Consider the following 12072-nt stretch of genomic DNA (forward strand, 5'->3'; position numbering starts at 1 on the left):
ATTCTTGGAATGGTAGTTTGTTATGCCATAAAAACTTTAGTGTTTCTCTGTAGTCAAACGTGGTTCTCCTCATCTGGGTGGTCCTGAATTTCAGTTGATTTATGCCCACAGTATTGGTACAACTGCTGATATTGAGTCCTTTTCAGTAATCAGTGTTGCTAAAAAATTTTCAGGGAAAATGAAGTGCAGGCACATACGGTACTTAAAATGTTTATTCTTCAAAATAAAAAATGTCTTGTGCTTGATGATATATGACTTCCATTAAATTTATTGATTACTGATACTAAAATCAGTATGGATAAAGCAAAAAACAACAAAGCCTTTAACATTTAAGTAGTCAACAGTGAATTAGATCCTCTTCGCAGGATCCTTCAAGATCCTTCTTTGCATCATGGTATGGTGGAATGACTTTCGTAACATTTATTTTAATCCCATACAAATTTATATTTGACATCTTTCATTTTGTCTTTGTAAACTGCATCAAAGTACTCTGCTTCTGCTTCTGTCAGTTGGTTTGTCCAGTCTCCTGCAATTCCTGAAACACAACATGCAAGAGAAATCATAAAGTAATCAAGAAATTGTCTGGATCTAATTTCACACTCTGGAAATACAGAATGTAATTCGTTACATTCTACAAAATTTGTTCATAGCACTATTGTCAAGGTAGTCATTCCCAGTAAATGTTGCCTGGCTCTACAGACCACATCCAGTCACAGTGGAACTGAAATAGTTCTGTATATTATTTACTGAGACTCACCTTTCCTGAGAAATTCAGACTTCGTCTGGTCCATAAATTCACGAGGAACTGTAGAATAGTTGGACATTTTGTTCTGCTTCATGTTCTTGAACAAACATCGGTCTGCTATCTTCTCTATCACCTCAGCGTCCAGAGATTTCTCCAAGAACTGAGCTATTCGGGCCACAGAGTCCTTCAGGTCCTGCACCACAGAGAAACACACATCCTGTCATTTCCCAGCAGGGATTCACACAATAACACTGTGCTTTGTTGTTGTTTGTCTTGTGAAACAGTTTTGAAGATGAAAGCTACATCTCACCATTATCATCTCTTCATAGGAGATGTACATTATGTGCTCTTTATCCTCAGCATTCAGCCAGCTCTTTATATGATCAAACCAGGAGCCAAACATAACTAGAAGAAAAAGAATGTCACAAGTTGTTCTGTCAGCATGAATACATTAGAACTTTATTATTATTAATGATTATTTCATAAAATACAGTTCAGCTGAGGGTTCCCATCCCTTGCTGGCATGTGTATTATATTACAGATAAATACTGTATATTGTACAATGTGGACAACCTTTTCCATCCAGGAACTTGTGGAGGAACTCGCTCTGTGGGCCTGGGTGTACCAGGAAGGAAGTCATCCCGTAATAGTGAAAGGAAGATGTAAACACATCTTTGGGGTTCCTCATGACATAGATGACCTGCAGTGATGATATCTCATCCATTAATCATTTATAGAGCTTTGACCATTATATCCTTTTCATAGGATGTAGTGTGACAACACATACATGATATAGTAGCATGTATGTGTTGTTTCTTGTTGGCATCTCGGTGTCTGACCACATGAAGCTCCCCGTCTGCTTTTAATCTGGTGGTATGATCTCTGTCTGTCATCACACACACATAGACATCAAGTCTTTGCATGGAGTGCAAATGAATGTGGACACTGGCCTGGACTGGCATTAGATTCCTGACTGATTTTGCTGACATCTGTGCCTTTTATGTTATATTATGATATTATATATCATAATATATAATAATCATAATATATGTATATGTATATTATGATATTATATATCATAATATATAATAATCATAATATATGTATATGTATATTATGATATTATATATCATAATATATGCCATTATAAATTATTATATTATGTTGATATATTATGATACCTGGATCCCATGAAAAAGACATATGGTAATCATTTTCATCCTCTCATATGGGCTTGTATGGTTCAGATTAAATTGGTGGCTAAGTTGCTGTCCAGTTACCTTCAAAAGTCCTGCACACCCACACAGACATTTTCAATCACTCTGGCTGACCTCTGGTCAGGCTGAAGTTGGGTGAAGCCATGCTGAAGATTATAAGGCGGTGTTACAAAATTATATTACCATTACATTGCCAAACAGAATGATAAGTCATTTATGGGTTTAGTTTTTATGCCCCATAAAAGAGAATTGCTTCTGGAGAGCAAGTCTGTCAGTTCTGTAGACCCGGGACACGAGTGACTCTCAGAGACAAGAGACAGCAAACTGCTCCAATCTGTGAGCCAGAGTGAGCAGCTGAGGGGATTCCAGTCCGCCTGGTCTGCTGATGTATGCCACCGCACTTGTACTGTCTGACCATATGAGTACAGGGATACTGCTATCAGGTCAGGATGGATCCCATTAGAACGCCCTGAGTCAAACTAATTGACATGGCGGTTCCACACATGAAGAGCTGCCACACATTCTACTGAAACAATCACACAACAGTGCATTCGATGCAAGACAATGGACACTTCAGCTGATACCTTCATCCCCATCAGCTGCAGGCATGCCCTCAATGGTAAGAACTTTCTCCCTGTGGAAGAGGCCCAGATGATACCATTCTTTTGCTTATAGCCTTACCTGTTGAAATCTCAATGCACTCAATGAGATACTCACTCTGTGCATTGTGGCTGAAATTCTCCTGCCTGATATACTAAGAGCAGAGAGGAGGTGTTCAGAGTCCTCACCAATGTGGTGCCCCATCGGCTTCTGGCCTGTTCTGGTGTGAATTAGGAATCATCTTCCCTTTTAGAGAGGAGAATTTCAGGCAAGACATCTGAGTTATCAGACACTACTTCATCTCTCCACAGAACTTTGGTGGGGCTTTTACTGCTGGCATTGTTGTAATTGACAGCTTAGCTAGTGTATTACCACTCTCTGAAAGTGACTCTGACAGTGCCATGGGAATGGGTTTGTGAAAAACATAGTCAAAGCTGCAATTAAAAAGCAGATGGCTAGTGTGGGTTCTTGCTAGTTGACAATACTAATGTGAAAGCAGGCTCAGCTGATTCTTGTGAGGTGGAGTGACCAACCCAATGTCTACCGTTGACATCTGCCTGTCATTCTTCTGTGCACCGACTATCGGCGGGGTGGTTCTCCCTACGGGCCGGAATTCAACTGATAGGATAGTGATTTTCAACATCACATAAAAAATACATGAATGTTACAGCAGTTCATTATAATTTCATTATTACAATTTCAGTCTTGCGAAATGTTAAAATCATATTGAGGTGGTAGCAAAAGTGAAACTAAACAGTTGAGATTTTGTTTTACTTGTCTTTTTAGTAATGTCATTTCTCATGTTGTTAATTGCTTTCCTGCCTGTACAACATCCATTGTCTGCCCGTCCTGGGTGAGGGATCCCTCCTCTGTTGCTCAACCTGAGGTTTCTTCCATTTTTTCCTGTTAAAGGTTTTTCTGGGAGTTTTTCCTTAGTCGATGTGAGGGTCGCAGGGCAGAGGATGTTGCTGATGTTATGTTAAGCCCTTTGAGACAAACTGCTTGTAAAAATGGGCTATACAAATAAAGTTGACTTGACTTGACTTGACTTGAATGTACCCCCATAGTGAGATACCAAGCCAATGTTAGAGAAAAAGAACCCTTTCAAAAACTCAAACACCCAAGTTTACTGTATTACGTGTTTCCTAAAATCTAAAGACCTAACATGAAAGAGTTGTTATCACAGGAATGAAAACTTTCGTATGATCCCTGACGCAAACTATGTAGCAGATTTACCTTTGGCTTGACTTCAAAGAAGGATTTTGGCATCATGTTGTAATGGCAATGTGTAGCAAACATGCGTGGGGATGGCCTCTGTTCAAGGTTAAGGGTGACAGCCCTTTGTTCCTCCAGCCAGGGAACACGGTCCCAGTTAGGAAGAGTCTCAACAGAAGCTGGATCTCCTCCACTCATGATCAGAGGGACAATCTCCTGCATCCAAGTGGTACCTAAACAAAGGAAACAAGAGATTTTCTGTACTGTATACTTACAATAATGACAACTGCCCATCGTTAATACTGATCTGTTAGCTCTTATTTTGATCCTCCGAAATGAGAGCTACTAAGGTGTCATAGAACAAAACAATAAATGAAGGTGTTTGAAGAAAAATTGTTCTATTATATTGGGGTCGCATCCAGTTCAAAGTTGCATACTGCCTTTATTTCATGAAAAAAATTGTTAGAACCTTTCATCCTAAACATGGCGATGAAAATTGTTCAGTCCAGTCTCAATGTTCACTCTATGCTCTGAATAATATCAATGGTAACTCTTTTTTTCCAAATATGGATGTCATTACTACTCCTGTGCAACTTAGTCCAATCTAGTCCAGAGGAACTATCAGATAGGCTACTTCCTCATGAACATGCAGCAGTAATAGCAGTCATTCTTAAGTAACTTGTTTATTAAACTTTGTTTATGTAAGCAGTAACCAAGTATGTCTAAATGTCCTTAGGCACAAATTTTGATAGGTTAATATACTATAAAAGGATTACTTGCATAATGAGTACCTCTATGTTTGACAGTTAAATGGATTTTAATTTACCTGAAGAAAATGTTGAATGCAGTACATCTGCAACCCTGATTTCCAAAAAGTTGGGACTTGAAAACACACACGATGTGATAATTTGCTAATCCCTTTAGATATACACGGTACACTACATCGACACCTGCCTCTTACACCAACAGGGACTTTAATGACATTGCATTCTCAAATATATAGACATTAATATAGAGTTTGTCCTCCCTTTACAGCTATAGCAGCTTCCACTCTTCTGCAAAGGCTTTCCACAAGATTCTGGAGTGTTTCTGTGGGAATTTGTGCCCATTCATGCAGTTGAGCATTTGTGAGATCAGACACTGATGTTGGATGAAAAGGCCTGGCTCACAATCTTGGTTCCAGTTCATCCCAAAGGTGTTGGATGGGGTTGAGGTCAGGGCTCTCTGTGGGCCAGTCAAGTTCTTCCACACCAAACTCATCCAGCCATGTCTGTATGGACTTTGCTTTGTGCCCTGGTGCACAGTCATGCTGCAATAGAAAAAATCCTTCCCCAAACTGCTGCCACAAAGTTGGAAGCATAGCATTGTCAAAATGTCTTGGTATGCTGAAGCATTAAGATTTCCCTTCACTGGAAGTAAGGGGCCGAGCCCAGCCACTGAAAACGCCCCATACCACACCTAATTTCAATAATAAAGGAGTTTGTCCGAATACTTTTGTCTATGTATATATGCTTATTCTGAATTCGATGGCAGTAACAGGTTTCATTAAAAGTAAAACATTTACTACTCATCGTTAACTAGCTTACCGAAACAAATTTGAATAACTTCACTATATATTAAAACAGTATAACATTGTGTCGCCATGTTGATAAGGTGAACGCTCTCTCCTAAAGCTGGCAGGGCGGTACTCCTGAAAGTGTATATATGTCAAAGGTAGGTTTTTGCAAATCTACCTTTGACTGTTTTTTATACTGCGATGACTGCATGAGCTGTTTCGAGTGGCTTTAGTAATAATAATATATAATAGTGTATATAACTATAGTAGGCTACGACCTCTCAAAATGTCAAATTTGTCAATCTAAAACCAGTCACGACCCACCCACTCTTTGTCTATTTTATTCTGAATTTTTACCATATATATATATATATATATATATATATATATATATATATATATATATATATATATATACCATATAACAAACTACACTTCTTAGTCGTGGTATTTTGGTTTCTTCACGTAATGTTTAACATCAACAAGTAATTGACAACTTGCCTGACTTGGGATACGTTGCAATGATGATATCATCTGGTCGAAAAGAAAACTCCTCGTAGTATTTGAGGCTGTGTGGAGAATGCACACTTGAGGGCACGTAGACCCCCTTGTACACCGTGTATAACTCTGCCTCAGTCATGGTTCAAAGTGACTACACGAGCACAGTTTCTGCAGCTTGAGCAGACCAGCAACAGGACGCTACCGTCAACACTACGTACTGCTATGTTCCGGTCTCTACACCGCGGAAATAGATTATAAAACGTGTTGGAAAGGAATGTAAAGATCTACCATACGTGTCATCTGGATAGAATTATCAGTTAAGACGTGCTCTACGCAGGGGCAAGAGGGTGCAACGCCCTCTCAAATAAATTTTGTTTCAAATAATCACAGCGGTTTCTTACTTGTTTACCACTCCGGCTTCCAGCAGCTCACAATGAGAAAATCAATGCTGTGTAATGCATCCGTTTTTCACATCTTTTGAAAAGCGCAGTGCTGCTCCTGCCTGTACTGATAATAGTAGCAATGATGCTGCTGCTGCTAGCACATCAGAGGCAGCGAGCATCACTACTACTTTAGCACCTGCTTGGTGCACACGACCATGGAGAAATATTGCAGTACTGTTAATGAGAGGGTTGTTGTTTTTACCTTAACTAGTTTTAACAATTGGAAAGCAGCGCTTGACCGAGACAAGGTTTCTACAGAGGCATGTGTCCAGCCACAACCATGAACCATGTGCAAGTCGGACAAAGTGCAGGCCATTAGTTTTTGTTTTGTTCCGTATCAAAAATAGCATCATCAATGTTTGAGACATAAATCTTAGGGGAATGTGACACCTCATCTGACTCAGACATCAACAGGAAAATGAAATGTATGGATGGCAGACTGTGTCGTAGTCTGTGTTCCAGCCACTAGGTGGTGTGAGAGACTAGGAGTAGGTATGTTTTGTAATGGCCATGTGTCCTAATACTTTTGTCTGTATAAGATATTTCCACTTGGAATACTACACTGAAGTGTGTTTGTGTGTGCAAAGTTCACTGCTCATTTTCATTAAGGGCTTTGTGGACAGCAACCTTCCCTCCTGACTATAAGGTCTTATTTAACACAGTATATGTATGGCTGTAGCTTCTCTTGATATTATTTTATATGTACAAATTGCACACTGAATTGCCAAAAAATACTTACATGTGTGATTGCTTGTTAACTAGCACAACAATATGCATTTCTTGTCTGAACAGGCTACCGTCCAAGTCTGCCTGTGAAATCTAGAAGTGAGCTTAAAGTCTTGAATGTCTTTGGACATGTCAGTACATCTTAAACAAGACTGTTCATGTTCAGGTAGGACCTTATAAGGAATCCTGCTGTTCCAGTTGCTCATAAACCACAGACAGTAACTGATTGTCTTGAATACTCAGCAAGCTTTCATAGTCATCTTGATGAACACAACACAAATCTATGAAGTACTTTTCAACAAAATTGTATCACATTATCTTAATTGTAATGTGCTGGGTTACTTATCTAAAGAAAGTGTCTCTGCAAGTTGATTTAATTCAATTCAGAAATGTTCATTCCACCACAATGTTAAAATTCAAGTCTTTGTACACTAAACTTTAAAAAATTAATGATTGAACCAGGGATTCAAACTTGAAAATAAAATGTCAATTCACTTGACTTGTCAGGTAAAAAAAACAAAACAAATGGACACTGGTTTATAGAGGGAGAGGCTAGAAGAAATGGGAGTCAAACAGTTGTAGCAGTCGTAGTTGTAGTAGACAGATGCCACTGAAAGCAACAGTTCCTTGCTCTGAACCATGACTGAGGCAGAGTTATACACGGTGTACAAGGGGGTCTACGTGCCCTCAAGTGTGTATCCTCCACACAGCCTCAAATACTACGAGGAGTTTTCTTTTCGACCAGATGATATCATCATTGCAACGTATCCCAAGTCAGGCAAGTAGTCACTGTTACATTATCAGCGTTAAACGTGACTTGCATAGCACATTCTTGTTGTTAAATGTATTTTAATCCCGTTATTCTCTTCCTCTGGAGCTTCACACGTGAAAAAACGTTGTGTGAAGGCTTTGAAAGCTGATAAACAGCCTCCAGCGGAATCACCTCTGTGTCAGTGAGGGTAGAGTCTTCGAGGGTCCTGAAAATATGTTCCTGACAGTGACCATTAAATGAGTTACCAGGAATTGATCAAAATTTTTTGGACTTTGTGGCGCATGTATATGCGGATGCGTGTGTGCGCGCACACACACACGCACACGAAGAAATGGACTCTGTCGTCAGTTTATATTTTAAATGCTTGGTGACATGTTTGGCGTGGCGTACGCCATGGACGCTTCGGCGCTGAAAATTCAGCCCGCTGCATCGCTCACTCACCACAACCACAACTCACCCGCGTCAGTTTTCTCCCCGGTTTAGCATCCAGGCGTGTAGTGAGGTACCCACTACTCCTCCACCTCTTCATTTCAGTTTGTAAAGACTCTGGTTTGTCATACACTCACAGTCACCTGCACTCCCGGTCCGGCTCCACTGCTCCTCTGGGGAAGCACGCGCCGCTGCAGGGGCGGATTTTATTGAGCACGGGGGGTTTATATTTTTTATGGTGTTGGCTATGTGGTGTTTGTGAAAAATTATTGTATGGTGTGTAAATATTTGGGTGTGGATAAATTGAATAATGCCTTAATTTATTTATTAGGATTAGTGTATGGTATGGACCATTATGTTTGTTGGTAATCCCCTCCATAATGGTTTGGACCATTTGGGCTCAACAAGCAGCCCTATTTAAAGGAGCCTCATTTTGCTCTTGTGGTTCCTAGGGAGAACTATTATGTACTGCTGTGAGTTTTTGCGATTGTTGTTAAGGTCCTGCATTGTTCCTATCTGTGCAAACCTAGTGTTTCAGGAAAATAAAAGGGTTTTTCCTGGCACGTGACGCTTTGCTGCCTCCTGTTTCCAACCTCTTCCCCCTGAATCTGATCTTGCCTAGATCCCGTTATTCGGGGAGACCACTCTGGTCCCTCACATGACCATTAACTGATAAAAAGCTTAAATATAAGCCAGTGTGCTACTGTTCTTGGTGATGAGCATGTGATTCAATTTAGATTCAGTGGATGCATTTGGAGCCGTTCCCTTCATGTTGCATTAGACTTTCATATGGAACCAAGCTGGCCTGCTGCTCATCCTTATTTCTCAGATCAGCATCATCGTTAGTGTTTCACTTCCGTTTCCTGATGCTTTCCCTTATTTGAGTAGCTCCATGATGCGCAACATTCGCATATTCCAAAATTACCATCAAAATCTACTGAAGCATGGATGATTGTGTTAGTGTCAGTGGTACAGGTGAACAACATTTTATTTTTACTGTGTGATAGCTGCTTGCAGGACCAGTTGCGAAATTAGAAGACCAACTGTCATCTCCTATAAAATACCACCAGCTATTCCAGCAATACTGTGTCATTTGTGCTTGTGATGCTGTGTGAACTGGGGATATAAAGCAGCAGGGAGAATCATCCGCCATATTCAGACAGCATTTCTGCTGTGTTGAGCTTCTCCTAGTTGGCCCTGAGAGCTCAGCAGAAGTGCAGATCTCCGTTCCAGTTTTGTGGTAGGGCCATATTTACTTCACAGTAAAAACTATTTTTACACATTCGATCGATCGATTTCATTTACTCAGTAACATCAATAACTAACCTGAGATGAAGTGTTTGAGACAGACATAACCTATCAACTGACTGTGTCCCACAGTTTACTATTTTTCCATCCTCTCTGTGGATGACATAACTGTTGCACTGTCTGCACATAATAGCAGCCGGTGCCTTGACAATGACATTTTTTGTCACATTGCCTTTAGAGCAGGTACAGGTTGTGCCTAGTGATGTGAGTTATAGCAGAAGCACTTGGTATTTTTAGACTGCAGGGCCCTGAGACTGAGTGTCTTATAGTCATCAGGACTGGAGGCTGTTGCCCTAATCTGTCAACTAATCATCAGTCTGGCAGGAGTCAGACCCATCAAAGTTAATCCGGGGGCTCTATAGCTCCTATAACTCCTGAGATTACACATAAATCCCTGCCTTAGTGTAACATGCTCCAGACCGCTCACACCTGTAGTGTCCTCTAGTGGCTAAAGTTAATGCAGTTTCATCTAAACACATCACGGTGAAGTGGACAAGAAGTTTGGCGAAGCCTGATATTAATTCTTTGAGAACGGGGATGCAAAAAGGTGAACTCCAGATTTCAGAAACCCTCTTGATTCCTTCACTTAGGTACCACTTGGATGCAGGAGATTGTCCCTCTGATCATGAATGGAGGAGATCCAGCTTCTGTTGAGACTCTTCCTAACTGGGAACGTGTTCCCTGGCTGGAGGCGTGTAATTCCTGCAGTCTTAACCTTGAACAGAGGCCATCTCCACGCATGTTTGCCACACACTTCCAATACAACTTGATGCCATCATCCTTCTTTGAAATCAAGCCAAAGGTAAATCTGCCATGTGCAGCCCGTGGCCGCTGGGGGTGTTGTCTTTTAGGGCTCTGTAGAGGCTAGATGGGTACGAGTGATGTTCTGTGCAGTTTTAATCCATCATTGCAGTGCAGTTGTTCATACGCACCCCATGCCAATTTGGAGCTAATTGTTAATAAGAACTCTTAGGTTTTCCTACAGTTTCTTGACCAGGGATGTCCATGACAGGTTCTCTGTGATGCTGATTTCCAGGAACCTGAAACCTGCTTCACCTCAGTTCTACTGATATAGACAGGGATGTGTGCTGTCATCTCCTTTTTTCTAAAATTAATAATCTGCTTTTTGGTTTTGTTGATGTTGAGCAGTAGGTTATGTGTGCACCACCCTACAAGCTAGTCGATTTGCCCAGGTATTAATTTTGACTGCTGCTACTAAATGGTTGCTGAAAAGGCTTTAATGGTCAAAGCTCTATAAATGATTAATGGATGAGATATCATCACTGCAGGTCATCTATGTCATGAGGAACCCCAAAGATGTGTTTACATCTTCCTTTCACTATTATGGGATGACTTCCTTCCTGGTACACCCAGGCCCACAGAGCGAGTTCCTCCACAAGTTCCTGGATGGAAAAGGTTGTCCACATTGTACAATATACAGTATTTATCTGTAATATAATGCACATGCCAGCAAGGGATGGGAACCCTCAGCTGAACTGTATTTTATGAAATAATCATTAATAATAATAAAGTTCTAATTTATTCATGCTGACAGAACAACTTGTGACATTCTTTTTCTTCTAGTTATGTTTGGCTCCTGGTTTGATCATATAAAGAGCTGGCTGAATGCTGAGGATAAAGAGCACATAATGTACATCTCCTATGAAGAGATGATAATGGTGAGATGTAGCTTTCATCTTCAAAACTGTTTCACAAGACAAACAACAACAAAGCACAGTGTTATTGTGTGAATCCCTGCTGGGAAATGACAGGATGTGTGTTTCTCTGTGGTGCAGGACCTGAAGGACTCTGTGGCCCGAATAGCTCAGTTCTTGGAGAAATCTCTGGACGCTGAGGTGATAGAGAAGATAGCAGACCGATGTTTGTTCAAGAACATGAAGCAGAACAAAATGTCCAACTATTCTACAGTTTCTCATGAACTTATGGACCAGACGAAGTCTGAATTTCTCAGGAAAGGTGAGTCTCAATAAATAATATACAGAACTATTTCAGTTCCACTGTGACTGGATGTGGTCTGTAGAGCCAGGCAACATTTACTGGGAATGACTACCTTGACAATAGTGCTATGAACAAATTTTGTAGAATGTAACGAATTACATTCTGTATTTCCAGAGTGTGAAATTATATCCAGACAATTTCTTGATTACTTTATGATTTCTCTTGCATGTTGTGTTTCAGGAATTGCAGGAGACTGGACAAACCAACTGACAGAAGCAGAAGCAGAGTACTTTGATGCAGTTTACAAAGACAAAATGAAAGATGTCAAATATAAATTTGTATGGGATTAAAAAAAAAATCATGACAGTCATTCCACCATACCATGATGCAGCCCATTGTCTTTCACTTCAGTGATTTGTTTGCTTCATGAGGTTTGCAGAAGCAGAAGTCCAGAAGAGAACATGAACTAAGACAACAACTCTCTTTCAACTTATTACCTTACCTCTTATTACCTTTGACTGTTTTGTCTTTCTCATAAATATGTCTTTCTTACCTTTTTAATATTGATTGTAGACTTATCAAAAGCCATTTACCATCAAATT

The 12072-nt window shown here is 40.2% G+C and overlaps 2 protein-coding genes across 2 annotated transcripts; one reads left to right on the forward strand and one right to left on the reverse strand.

The window, feature by feature from the left end:
* Nucleotides 1-423: 423 nt before the first annotated feature.
* LOC124052573 (sulfotransferase 2B1-like) lies at nucleotides 424-6178 on the reverse strand. The gene is made up of 6 exons (XM_046376987.1): nucleotides 5834-6178; nucleotides 3799-4010; nucleotides 1319-1445; nucleotides 1056-1150; nucleotides 758-938; nucleotides 424-535 (listed from the first exon to the last, which is right to left on the reverse strand). The coding sequence occupies exons 1-6, from the start codon at nucleotides 5970-5972 to the stop codon at nucleotides 426-428; spliced, it is 864 nt and encodes a 287-aa protein (XP_046232943.1). The 5' UTR covers nucleotides 5973-6178; the 3' UTR covers nucleotides 424-425.
* Nucleotides 6179-7549: 1371 nt separating this feature from the next.
* On the forward strand, nucleotides 7550-11912 carry LOC124052572 (sulfotransferase 2B1-like). Its single transcript, XM_046376986.1, has 6 exons — nucleotides 7550-7780; nucleotides 10102-10313; nucleotides 10801-10927; nucleotides 11096-11190; nucleotides 11308-11488; nucleotides 11711-11912. The coding sequence occupies exons 1-6, from the start codon at nucleotides 7642-7644 to the stop codon at nucleotides 11818-11820; spliced, it is 864 nt and encodes a 287-aa protein (XP_046232942.1). The 5' UTR covers nucleotides 7550-7641; the 3' UTR covers nucleotides 11821-11912.
* Nucleotides 11913-12072: the final 160 nt, after the last annotated feature.

The sequence above is a fragment of the Scatophagus argus genome, chromosome 21 (assembly GCF_020382885.2).
Source record: "Scatophagus argus isolate fScaArg1 chromosome 21, fScaArg1.pri, whole genome shotgun sequence".
NCBI lineage: Eukaryota > Metazoa > Chordata > Actinopteri > Scatophagidae > Scatophagus > Scatophagus argus.